This window comes from Taudactylus pleione, unplaced genomic scaffold (genome assembly GCF_031769625.1).
Source record: "Taudactylus pleione unplaced genomic scaffold, aTauple2 ptg000665l, whole genome shotgun sequence".
In the NCBI taxonomy this organism is placed as follows: Eukaryota; Metazoa; Chordata; class Amphibia; order Anura; family Myobatrachidae; genus Taudactylus; species Taudactylus pleione.
The window spans coordinates 632,469-645,846 of NW_028285067.1; the positions used below are offsets into that span (position 1 = coordinate 632,469).

The following is a 13,378-nucleotide window of genomic DNA, read 5'->3' on the forward strand; positions in this document are numbered from 1 at the left end:
CTTTGTTTGTCCTCTTTGGTTTTCACAAGAGGGGTTGGCCTGCCAACAAGCAAACGATAGCCCGTTGGCTTCGTTCAGTTATTTGTGAGGCTTATGCGCAGGAGGGTTTACCTGTGCCAGCCTCTGTTAAGGCTCATTCCACTCGTTCTGTGGGTCCCTCTTGGGCTGCTAGACGTGGCGCCTCCGCTGTTCAACTGTGTAAGGCGGCTACTTGGTCTTCAATTCAGACGTTTTTGAGGTTTTATGCGTTTGACACCTTCGCCTCTCAGGATGCATCCTTTGGGCGCCGGGTACTCCTTTCAGCACAGGAGCGTCCCCGCCCTTAGTTGAACTGCTTTGGGACATCCCCAAGGTCAACCCTGTGGACCCCCTATGGACCCTGAAGTAGAAAACAAGAGATATGGTAAGAACTTACCTTTGTTATCTCTGTTTCTACGAAGTCCATAGGGTCCACAGGGCGCCCGCCCTGACGCACCTGGCTTCAAATGGGCTGTGTGGCTGGTCACCGGTTTTCCGTCTCCCATTTCTGTGAGTATGGTTTCTTTGTGTGTTCCAGTCTTCCTTCTCTCTGTTTAGTCTCCTCCTCCGGCCTTAGCTGCTTACCAACTGAGGTGCCTGTGGCCGGGGCGGGGTATAGAGGAGGACGGACCCAAGTGCATCCTGGGAGCAGCAAAGCTTTAACTGCGTGGTGCCCGTGGATCCAGATCCAGCTATACCCCAAGGTCAACCCTGTGGACCCTATGGACTTCGTAGAAACAGAGATAACAAAGGTAAGTTCTTACCATATCTCTTGTTTTAGTAAATATATACCCCTTCGTCTACAGAACGGAGTTGTAGACTTGTCTGGGCGGTGCTTTGTTTGTTTTCTCGGTTAGTTGTCCAGGTGTAAACTGAACCAAAACATTATGGATAAAGAGCTGAAGACCTACACTAGGATATGTGCAGCAGCAATCGTCAAGGCTATAAAGTAAACATTGTGACAAAAAGGGAACGCTATAATGTATATAATATGATGTTACAAGAAAACCAAATGAGACCTTCAACGTAAAGTGTTTACACTTGATTGCAACAGAAATGACCTTGCATTAAAACGGTGCTTACTGGAAGAGGTGATACAGGCTTGGTGAGCCTAACTAGCCCTATCCTTACCCTAATGCTTCACTCCAGGTCCTCTGTGGCTTCTTCTTGCGCCGATGGGTCCTGCTATCTGCTCCAGGTGAGTTCCAAGCTGTACCAGGAAACAGTGGCCCAGCATCGACATCACCCAGCCATGTCCGGTTCCTACAATAGCTTGGAACTCAGCAGCTGGTAGCAATAGACGGGAGAAGGACCCAAGCCTGCATCACCTCTTCCCCGTTATGCCCGGTTGCCCTTTGCCGCGCCTCAATCATTTCTTAAAAGAGCTTAAACTCTGATTCAATGCAGTTTTTATTTTTTTTCTCTCTGCTGCAGTCAAGTGTAACATTTTAACTTGTAGGTTTCATATGGTTTTCTTGTCACATCATATATTGCATACATTATAGCATTTGTCATTGTTAAAATGTACTAAAAGACTTAGGGCCTGATTCAGACTTGGGAATAGAGAGAGACGGTATACAATCGGGAAGCCAGCTGCTGGAATCCCGGCAGCCGGCTTCCCGACTGCTTTATCCTGGTGTGGGATAAATGACCGGCGTCATTTCCCCGACGCCGGGAGACCGGCGCCCGGCATCACGATCGAAGGGATGCCGGGCGCCGTGAGCGGACAGCCGCGGGGAGGGTTAGGTTTAGGGCACCTGAGGGGACTTAGGGTTAGGCTAGGGGGAGGGATAGGTACCCCCACCCCTCCCCCGGGGCGCTTAGGTTTTGGCAGCGGGGAAGGGGGGGGTTAGGCACCCCTAAGGAGGGTTAGGTTAGTTTATACTTACCTTAGCGACGATCGGGATTTCCAGCGCTGTCGGGCTTCTGCTGCCGGAACTCTGCTTTTGTCTGCCAGGCGCTGCCAGGAATCGAACCGCCGAACAAGTGTGAACTGCAGGGCTATTTTGACCAGACCTTTAGACATCCTGTCAGTCAAATGCTGCTTGCCAGATCAGTTTATAAATGCTTAATGTGTTGACTGGACATGCTGCCATGAAATTCTCCTCCTCCTTAACTCTTGGTCAAGTTTCTGGATTTTTTCCCATAAAAGCAGATCTTAACCGCCAGTAAGTTTGTTTTGTTTTTGTTTTTTTTGTTTTTCCCTCTCAAAGCACACACTACTTTGTAAAGTAGCATTCAGGACAATTGCAAATGCCTCTCAAAAGCTGCTAGCACGCTGAATAGAACTTTGAGTGGAACCTCTTTAACGGAATTGTATTTACTCAAGTGTGTGTTTAAAAGAAACTAAAAAAAAGCTGGTAAAGGTAACAAGCGTACTTTATTTTTATTAGTGAAGCAATGGTTATTGTAAGACCAAAAAAAAAAAAACTCTTTCAGCCACCAATCTTAACTTCTTAAGAGCCATTGGTGACTGGGATTTTTAGTGCCGCTACCGGTGGTGTGGAGCAGTTGGAATTAGGAGAACAGTAGAAGTTGGAGACATGAAAGGTGAACTAGCCATTCTAATCTTGGCTGGTTGCAGGTGTAATTGTCCTTCACCATTTATCTCAACTGAGACTCCTTCAGATTCTGTAGACTAGAGAGTTTGTGCTGCCTGTGCTCTTGTTATACACTATCTTGGTGCTTGTTACATGGGAATTTAGCTCCTGGGGAAGTGCCAGGGAGTTACTAGATCACTGCGACAAGCCCTGAGACTACACTTATTGTGGATTTCTTCTCGCAGCTGCCTGAGGCACGAGCAGAAAACAGTGTTCAATAGGGCTTCATGTCAAGAAGCTAAATCTTCTATCAATTGAATTGCCCCAATGTATTTTAAGCAATGTATGGACTGTATCTTATACTTTTTGGCGATTTTTCACACTATTTGAAAAAGTGCTGATGTAGGGATGCTTGGATGAACCGTTATGCACAGGGGCGCTGCTGCTAAGGTACACTTGGCACTCGCTCTGCACTTGTGCCCAGCCCTACAGATCTACTTTTTGTGGTGTGAGCAGAAATCCCCAATATGTACTGGGCGTCCAAAACAATTGAATTGCCCCCTAAGTGCCATATTTTTAGTTTGTAATTCTCAAACACTGTTTTGTCTACCCATATTTATACTTTGGGGTAAGATGACCTGTAGCAGCCCTCCTAGGAACCATGCCACTTTTCTGTCTCCTGATGCTGGCAGCCGCTTTGCTATTTGGTACTATTGAAGAGAGCTGTCAGATAACGAAAACAAGAATATTAGAAGTGTACATCGGGATTCTACTGCTGCCTTTGGGCTATCTGCGACCTCTTGGCTTGCTGTAGTTTCCTTTTCATGTCTCTGACCACATCGTCAGTGTTATCCGATCATATGACACAAGTTATAGTCTCATTTGTCTCTGACACTAGACTACACACAGTTGCTCTTGAATTGTGAGCTTTACACTTGCATAACTACGACACTAGTCTCCTTGGAGGAGCTTTGGGGATTATGGAACCTATCTATCCACTAGTGATCCCTGGAAGCAGACCTGCCAGCATTATCCTAGAAAGTAGTAAAATTCCTTTTTAACTTTTTGCAGATTGATCCCTTAATGTTTACATTACGCAAAGGGGGCATTCAACAGTTTTCTTTTGTTTGAGCCCGATCTCCCGTGTAAAGTAATGGGGCGATATTCAGTTATTTGACAGCGGGTGCGAGTAACTAGGTGCCAATTACTTATTGCACATGTCGCGTCCAAATGCATAAAGCAGCTAAACCTGTCTAAAGCACTGCTGCGTTTGGTCGCCCAGAAGCCTGGCTTTTTCGTGGGCACTCGCGCCCTTCGGCAGAAACAATTGAATAGTTCTCATCAGGCATCCAAAAAACAATTGAATGCCCCATAACCCCCCCCCCCCCCCCCCCGACCAAATAGGACTGCAAAGTGGAAACGCAAAGTAAAGCGGTCAGAGGGACTGACCTCAATGCTTGGCTCTGAAAACCTGTGGAATGTTATGCGAAGCTCTTTGCATACGGTTTCAAGCCTGCAGGAAGAAGAAAAATGTAAGTATGCACGTTATGCCTGGCAGGTTTTCTGTAGAGAAGGAGGAGAAAAATTCTCTTAAACCTGCATTTAAAAAAATATATATATATATTTTGGGGGAGGGGAGTTTGGTCTACCTATGCAGTCTTATCGTTTAACCCTACCCATATATTCTTTCAGCTTATTATTTTAAATGTAATATTAATGAAATCTTTATCTTTTTAAAGCAGCAGTACCACCTAAAGTGGTGAACGGTTTTAGTCCCCATTTTAAAATAGCTGCCAATAGTGGTTAGGTTCCGATTTTTGTGTGTAATGTCTTAGCTGGTCATTTTATGTCAGAATCTACCAGGTGTGTGTTGCAATAAAGCTTTTTATGGTGCCAACATCTTCTGTCCCCATCTACTGATAGAATTTGTGTGTACACTTTTCGTTCAGAATCTGGAAAACCACAAGGCAGATGTTCTTATAATTTGTCTGCTACAGTATTGAAAAGCCTGAAAACCACATCCTGTAGTTTAAATGAACCATATATGAAAAGAGCATTAAAGGAAGTAGATTGGTGTCCCAAATGAACAATGCAGCTTGCAGGCAGAAACACTTGTTTTCGAAGTTTGAGCGACGTGACTAAATCGCAGGGTTACATAATTGAAGGCAATGAATACACCACACCCCATAACAAACCAGCTACTGTACAGTTGAGGAATACTGTTAGGCAATTAATTGTCCCATATTTGAGGGGGCTTCCATCTGTCCATAACACCAACTAGTCATGGACTGTTCTGCAGATATGATTAGAAGGATAATTTGTGGTGTAATTGTACAGTGAACAAGGCGTTGAGTGGTCGCTCTGCACTGATGGGCAGCAAGTTGCCCTCCAAGTCTTCACCTACACCCCATCTTTGTCAGATTCCTTACAGCTTGTAAGACTTTGTCATTTTAATTCTTTTACATTTCATTAACACTTATTGATTTATCTTTACACATCTATCCTTTTACACTTCACTATCACCTTTTTTTTTCCCCTTTTCGTGTGATGCCCTGGGGATGGTCCTTGGCTGGAATTTTTTGGGGTGCCTTGCTTCTCGGACGTGAACCCCTTAATGTTAGGGACGCTGGTATAGAGGAGCCTTGATGTCGGCCCAGCGCTTATTCATATATTTGTAAATGTATGTAAACCAGTACCTCGTGGATTCAAGTATTTTTTTTGATTTATCTGCAGTGTGCTGGGGGGCAATTTTTTTCTTTTGTGTTCAGTGTAAACCCCGCCCTTTACAAGCACCTGTAGTATATCATTAAGCTGATTGAGCAACTACCATATTTTTTGCTTGCAAGACTTGTTCAAAGCTGGGTACACACTGATGGATCAATTGAACAGCCGATAAATCTATAGTGTATATACGTGGGTGTGTACACCAGATTATGTCCATGAATTACATCGTTCAGACATATCAGATCTGCCCTGCAGCACAGCAGATGGCCGATATATCTGTCATCAGTGTACAGGAGACCCACCAAAATAGCCTGTACACATGCTGCAAGGACTCAACTACGCGGGCGTTTAAATTTGAAATGCCTGAAACAGTTGTGATGTCAAGTCCGACACATTGGGCAGACGATTGGTAAGTGTGTACGCATTTTCCAATAGTCGGCAAGGTCGGCCGGCCTGTTGACCTAGTGTGTACCCAGCTTAAAATGCCCCCCATTAACTGAGATTAGGGTGCTGCATGGCCCATTTAAGGCAAAGACGCCCACTCACGTGACCCCTTAAGTATATCCGGTTGCCTATAACTGATATACAGTGGTGCTGACTGGAGTGACTGTTTTATTTGTTTTGTCAGGCACTAGTAGAAGCGCACAGCAACCATAAGAGAACGGCCGCTGATGGGGAAAGTAGAGAAGAAACTTTGCTGAAAGAAACCGCTTCCAGGGAAGCAAAACTGACGGGAAAGATTGACGAACTCCAGAATGAGCTGAAGCAGATCAAAGCTTTCCTTGCCAACACCTCTTCAGATAACGAGCGCCTCACCCTCAGCATACACAACCTAAGGACGGTAAGATAATGAAAATGCAAGCGTCTTCCTGGACTTGGCATCAGTTTTGTGTGATGATCGCTGCTTAAATCAGCTGACTGGAGCTTGTGGCTGGGAATGCAAAGCCTATATTTGCATTTTAATGATACATTTTTTTTTTTTTTTCTAGTGTTTTGTCAACAAACAGAACAGAGTTGGCTGTGATCCGCTTCCCTTGTTACAGGCTGTATGGGACAGTGCAGCCTCTGTCTGATTACAATTGCTTTCATTATTTGTAGCAAAGTGCAAATTATTCTATGGGTAACAGGCTGTATGCAGCTTATATTGTAATGGATTTCTGTTTTGTAGTCCATAAAGTATTTGTTTCAAGTGTTGATTAGTATAAATATTTTCTATAACTTATCAAAGATTCTTCTCTGTAAAATATTGCACTGTTATCATTCCTCAAGGAACGCCATTAATGAATAGTCAATATTAATAGATTATCGCCCTCGAGGAAGGGGCAGATGTAGACTAAGTAAATTTAATTTACACGTGTATCTGTTTCCTCTAATATTAATGGCAAAGCCACATTGAAAGGAAGATTGTACAGGAAACCTAGAGCCAGCTGCCTGTGATGAGTAATAAGCCTGTGAATGCAGAAGGGGAAGGGGCTTTATCACTTGGCGCTGCATGGAGAGATCTCTGCCGTTTCCTACCCTATCCTTTTTCCTTTCGGAAAGACAGGCCATTTATTGTTGTGTACATACTGTGGGATGATTCCTATTGATGAGAATTGCATGTCATTTATTTCCACGTGAAATGTTGGTGAGTGCAATTAAACTTTCTTTCCTGCGGTAACGCGATTAAACTGCACTCTGCCATTTTCCCCACAGGAAATGCAGGAATTTGCATCTAATTGTGTTGTCATGAATAGATCATTGAGGCATTGTAAACTGGTTAAATTATGGCCATAATAACATCCATTTCTTATTAAACCTGCTGAAACCCTGTAATAAAGCGTGATTATCGCACATCGTGTTATCCTTGTGCAGTGTGTACACACACACACACACACACACACACACACACACACACACACTATAAATATATAATATATTCCCCAGCAGCCCACTGCCCGGCGGCCTCCAGGCAGGAGAAGGGGAAGGCTGCCAGTCCACAATGCCTGAAGCTGACGCTGAGTGGGCAGGAGCCGAACCCGGCTCATGGAACACCTCTGCTGTCCACGGCGCCCCCCACAGGCCGGTGTAAGGAAAACGCCAGGCAGAGTGCCCATCAGAAAGGCCGGGGGAGAAACGCTATGTGACTTTTGAGACAGGAAATATAGTGAGCCTAGTTGTGAAATAAGGAACAATTAATGTGTTCAATGTAGTGTAATGGGCTGCGAGATGCAGGCATTGGCACAGTTACGGCGAGTGCCCCATTTATATTTTTGCAACAACTTAAAAGGCTAAACAACCTAATTTTTGCCTTTTCTTAAATTATTGCCACTTCAAAAACAGTGTGAGATTTGCGCAGATGCTTGCAGGCTACTACATCGGGATCCCCCTAATGGAGTGATAAGTTGCCCTGTACTGGTTTCCCAAACACCCCTCAGGGCACATACAGACCAACCAATTCCTCCACATGTGTAGGAACTAATCCAGAAAGATGCACTTGGTTATTGCCTTTAAATGACACAAGCGGCAGCGTTTGTACTCTGATATATTATCGTACAGTGCAACAAACTTGGCTTGTACTGTGCTTTCGTTTTGTGAGATTTATTCTGCTTTTCTTTGCAGCAAACTAGTCTGGTCGTCTTTTTCTATACGTTTAATTTCCCATCTAGAAACTATCATAGAGCAAAAGATTTTTTTAAACAAAAGGATCCATGTTTGTACTTGTATAGATTCCCCCCTCCCTACTGTAGTAATTAGTTTGCTTTGTTTAGAAAGCAAGTGTTTTAGTAATTGAAGAGGTGAGTGGATGAAGGTTGTTAGCAGAAGCTGAAATATTTACAGTTAAGTATACTTAAGAATTGGAAATAGCACTTTTATACAAAAAATATATCCATAAATTGACTACATGTTTGAGCACAGATGGTTAAATCAAATTGACTGAGGTATTAAGTCACCTGTGGTCAAGCATGGATTTCCTTTAAAACCTGTTGGGGTTCATTGGGGACAGTTTGGGAACCTCTGACATAACCCCTTCATCGACTCTCCTCTTCATTTGAAAATTGCACTTCTCATTGCTGACTTTCAGTTTCTGTCCAAAAACAGCATTGTTGAATACTTTGCGGAAAGTGACTAATAATAATATTTAATATAATACTGGTGTTTACAATGACTTGCTGTAAATGTAACTGCAGTTACACTTCAAAACTGACGCCCGTAATAAGTGATGTCAATTCTTTCTGTATTAAACTTTCAAATAGCGTGGTGAACTGTGAACCGCTGTTGTGACTTAACCCCTTGTTTTCCCTACGGAGTGCACTGGCATTTCTTCCTTTCATGAGTGTATATTGATCTGTTTTTGTCTCTTGCTGATCTAGGAATGCCAGGACACCGAGAAGGAAAAATCTAAATTTCGGGAGGAGATGAAACAATGCAAGATCAGGGAAATGAGACAGCTACAAGACTTCTCAGAAATTGAGGAAGAAAATATCTCTCTGCTTAAACAAGTGTCTGTTCTAAAGGAAAGCCAGGTGATTATAGCACATTAATTGTGGCATGTTAATGAGGTTTCAGACCCAAGAACCCATTTTCTGTCTGCTCGAGAGACTTGTGACACAGGGCCTGATGCAGAGGGGGGACATTCTGCCGATTAATTTTGTTCTGCTCATGCGTGGCGATGGCTTGACGGCGGTCGTAGTGAGTGTTTGGACTCTGAGTGCCAGTCGGCGTGCATTTATGGGAGGTAACGGAGGGTGCCTAGTCAATTCCGGGCGTGTAGAGAGGGTTTTGTGGTTGTGTCGCAGCCAATGACTGCATTTTTGGACGCAGCTTCACTGGTCCCGGCTCACTTCCTTTGGACATTCTGAGCATCCATAGAATTGCTTAGATCAATGGTGCACAAGCGGTGGATTAGAAACTTGGCTGGTAGGCATCTCAGTACAAATTAATGGCTGCAGAATTTGTATAACTTCTCACTACTGCTGCGTACAAAGACGCAGGAACGTCTGGATTAGCGTCCACCTCTGAATCGGCTGCATTTCCCAGTATTTCAGTACTTAGTCACCATTGTCTCACTTGTGGGTTTCTGCCGTCTGCGCCCCCCCCCCCCCCCACCACCACCAGAGGTACCCAAACTCTGTCCTCAAGGCAACTTAACAGTCCAGGTTTTCAGGATCTCCATGCTTGACCACAGTTGACTTAATTAGTACCTCAGCCAATTTGATTTGACCACCTGTGTTCCACCATAAAGATCTCTAAAACCTGAACTGTTGGGGAGCCCTGAGGACTGTATTTGGGGACCTCTGGTCTAATGCATTTCGCATGAAGTTTAGTGCTGTATATATTACTACCCTACACCACATGAGGATTTGGTAGTATTATCTATGTACTAAGCCCTGTAGAGAGAGAGAGTACCAACCAATCAGCTCCTGTCAGTTTACAGGCTGTTTGAAAAATGACATTTAGGAGCTGATTGGTTGGTACTTTATCTTTTTCCAAGGCTTGGTACATAGACCCCTTATGTTTGCAGGTCACATGAGTCCTAAATGATCGAATACAAATTGATTTAGTGAACATGAAAGTTGCAGCCAATCTGACTCTCGCTGGATATTTCTAATACTGTTTTTGGTGTGGGTGTGTTTAAAAAAAATAAAATAAAATAAATCAGACACAGGGGCAATTCAACTGTATGCGTTGTGCCACTGGGCATCGCGGCGATGCCAAGCTGTGCCTGTATCGGCCAGTTACGGTAGTGTCTACTTGCGATACCAGTGGGTGCGATATGCAGTCGTTGATAGCTGCAGGCAGAGAAGATATAAGCTAAGTTATACAATTAGGTGGACCTACTCCCTAGAGGACGGTCAACTGCCTGCTGTTGTAGGGGTCTGTGATCAAATCTCGCTCCCACAAGTGAGTAGACTGCAAACCAAGCCCAGGTCTTTCCCACCATCACAGCGAAGCATTGCATTGGTACACTGACTGCTGCTGGTCATAGAACTGTAATGAATGTTACAGGAGACTGAGACGACTGGTCACAATTTGTGGTGTTCTGCAAATTAAGCTCTACTATATGGAGCGACCGATTTCTTCAGAGACCCCTATTGTGCAGATGTTGGGTGAAAGGGTCTTCCACAGTTAACCTTTTATTTTATCTGTCTTTAAAATCCCCCAAAACTGCATTTTAGGACTTGATGGTGATTTTGCATGCTTGTCTGCCGTATTTTAAGATCTAGGTTTGTACTTTCAGGTGGAATATGAAGGCTTAAAACACGAACTGAAAAGACGAGATGAAGAAATTGATATTTTGAATGGGCAGCTAGATGAATTGGTGCGGCTGAAGGATATTTCTGAGCGTCAGCTGGAGGAGGCCCTGGAAACACTGAAAAGTGAGCGGGAACAAAAGAATGAACTCCGACGAGAATTATCTGGGTTCCTTAGCTATGACTCCATAGGAAACATGCAAGTAAACTTTGAAGACCCAAATGATGAAGAATTTGACAGTGGATATAACGGCGGTGACCTCAATAAATCAACTGGAGGAAGGTTGATGTCCACTCCACGTAACAGTGACATCTTCCACTCTGGCCCCAAGCTGGCGTCCGATCTTTTCACCGAACTTAGTCTGACAGAGATACAGAAACTCAAGCAGCAGTTACTACAGGTATTCCTCCATTTCTCCTGCCGTGCTAAATATGTTGCTCTCTATATTTATAAGTGGATGAAGGCTTTGTAGGAAAATCTTTACTTTCTCCTTCATCCACTAGGGGACACTGAAGCTTCTGACAGTGGGGTATAGTACAGCATCCAATACTGTAGTTGTTACATGCAGCAGAAATTTGAGTGTATAGTATTAGGGATTTAATGTTACCAATGTTGAATATAACTGGGTTTTTTTTTTTTTCTTTCACTTGCTAATAAAGTGTTTCATAGTTTTACAAGTTGTCCAATCCGTTTAATTTCTCCATGTGTCTCTGATTTAGGACAACTACATCTGGGAAGAAATGGTTGTTAAAGTTCAGCAGATTTCCCCGATCACATGTTAATCACAGGATGGATGCATTACATTGTTCCCATCATTCTAGTTCAGTTACTGAGATAGCATGACCTTATCAGTTATGTATTGTACATGCTGTTCCGTGGGAGGAATCTCCTAGTCTCTTTACAAACTGTAGAAAACATCCATAAGCCTGCTGCTTAGACTTGTGTACAGTACCCTTTATTTGTTGAAACTGAAAGGCACCTACTTTGAAACAGCATGTATATTGCAGAGTGGGTGGGGGTTTTAAGTCACTGTACCATCCAATGTGGTTGTTAAAACGGGTCTCCCTATATAGCAATATAACATAGCTATATCAAATAGGGCCCTTTTGTTAATGGATTCCAAAATTAAGAACCCCCTACTGCTGAAAGAAGCTTTAAGTCTTGTCCTAAGTTTGTATTTTGAATAGTATACCTTGTGGCTATTTATTTTGTAAGTATGTGGCAAAAAAAAAAATACATCTTCACGCGTTTCTGCTGTCTTGGGTATTGTCCGCAGCTTCTCTTTCATCCACTAGGGGACACTGGAGTTGCTTACGCTTGGGTATAGAGGTGTGGATAGCTGGAGCTGGCACTTTATTTAATTAAGAAGTGTGAAGCTCCTCCCCACTCTATTCCCCACCAGCCCTCCGTTTAGAAAATGTGCCCTAGGAGCTGGTCACTACAGGTTGTGCTCCAGCAATACATTTGATTTTTTTTATTTTAATTTAGGTAAAAAATTTTTACTACATCTTTTACACTTATTAGGCACCATTCACCACCTCTCTAAAGGTGGGGTCCAGGTACCTGGCACCCTGTTCTTAGTAGAGCAGGAAGGAGCAACTGACACCTACTTATTGCCACAGCACTTTTCTACACAGTGACATGGCAGGTCACAAGAAGTGGTGCAGAGCTGAATGAGAGAAGCGACCTCTGAGGGAGCGCATTGAGTATACTCAGCTGCGCATCCCCTGTCTCAATCTCTCACCCCGCTTCCCGACGCTGGCTTAGAGCAGCGCTTCAGCGCTGCTCTCTACGGATCTTCCCTCTCACCACTAGTTAGAACATTGCGGGCTGCAGAGGGACTGACAAGTGCTGCAGTCAGCGTGACACAGGTTCCCCTCTCCCTGCTAGCAGCTGCAGGCGGGAGGGGGCAGTCAGAGGGGGAAGTTAATATATGGCCAGTGTTGAGCAGCCATATTGCATGCCTCAGGGGAGGAAGGGGGCGGAGTCTAATGAGCAGGCTCTATCTATACGCGGCAAGCGGCTGTTCTAACAGCGTGGCTGACGTTTTTAATACACCTGCATCTCTCCTCATTACAGGAGAGTGCAGAAGCCACACAGTGTGGGCAGAAGGATTGATTCTCCTGGCACACATCCCTTCTACAGGATCCTTTCCAAAAGGGGCTGCGAGTAACACTGGTGTGTACAAAGTGCAGGGAATCTGAATTGTTGGGAGGGAGTGGTGTGAGCCTCCTCCTGTTTCCCACTAGCCTTCTGTCTCTGTATTCTGTCCCTGTTTAATCATAGTGTGTGTGTGTGTGTGTGTGTGTCACACTGACAGGACTAAGGCTTATCATAAATGGGGTTTGTTCCAAATGTAACAACAAACTAAGCCAGATGCTGCTGGCACCACGCTATGTGATGCTTGTTTAGTAACTATTACTGTCTCGCCTACTTTTCCATGGGCCGCTGACATGGCAGGTGTTATGGCGCCTGTAACGTCAGAATTGACTGCTAATAGGAGGCAAATATCTGGACTGGTACAGATTGTGTACCGCTTCTACATTGTCCTCCACTGCCTATCATAAGCCTGCACTAAGCGTTCTCTGCTAACTGTCCTCCAGTCGGATGAGGAAACCCTCGCAGCTCCGCTCCGCAGAATTTAGACTCTGCCTCTCTGGGTGGAGCCTTTTAATTCTAGCAGTCAGGTAGATCTACCTGTGAAAGTAGTTCCTGCAGCTCAGCTATACTATTCGATAACCAGGCGGCTTTCTGTGGCATGGAAACAACTGGATAAGCTGTTCAAAATCCACATCGTTTCCCCTCCGGCTATCCATTCCCATCATCCATGATGGAACAGTGTGAAACACCAAGTAGATGCG

The 13,378-nt window shown here is 44.2% G+C and overlaps 1 protein-coding gene across 1 annotated transcript in view; it reads left to right on the forward strand.

The window, feature by feature from the left end:
* The window catches only part of LOC148478291 (protein bicaudal D homolog 2-like), a 53,716-nt gene that overhangs the window by 16,031 nt on the left and 24,307 nt on the right, over positions 1–13,378 (forward strand). Inside the window, exons 3-5 of the mRNA XM_088455686.1 lie at positions 5,911–6,123; positions 8,636–8,788; positions 10,504–10,917. Of these exons, the coding sequence (XP_088311812.1) occupies positions 5,911–6,123; positions 8,636–8,788; positions 10,504–10,917 (780 nt within the window). The remainder of the gene's footprint in view (positions 1–5,910; positions 6,124–8,635; positions 8,789–10,503; positions 10,918–13,378) is intronic.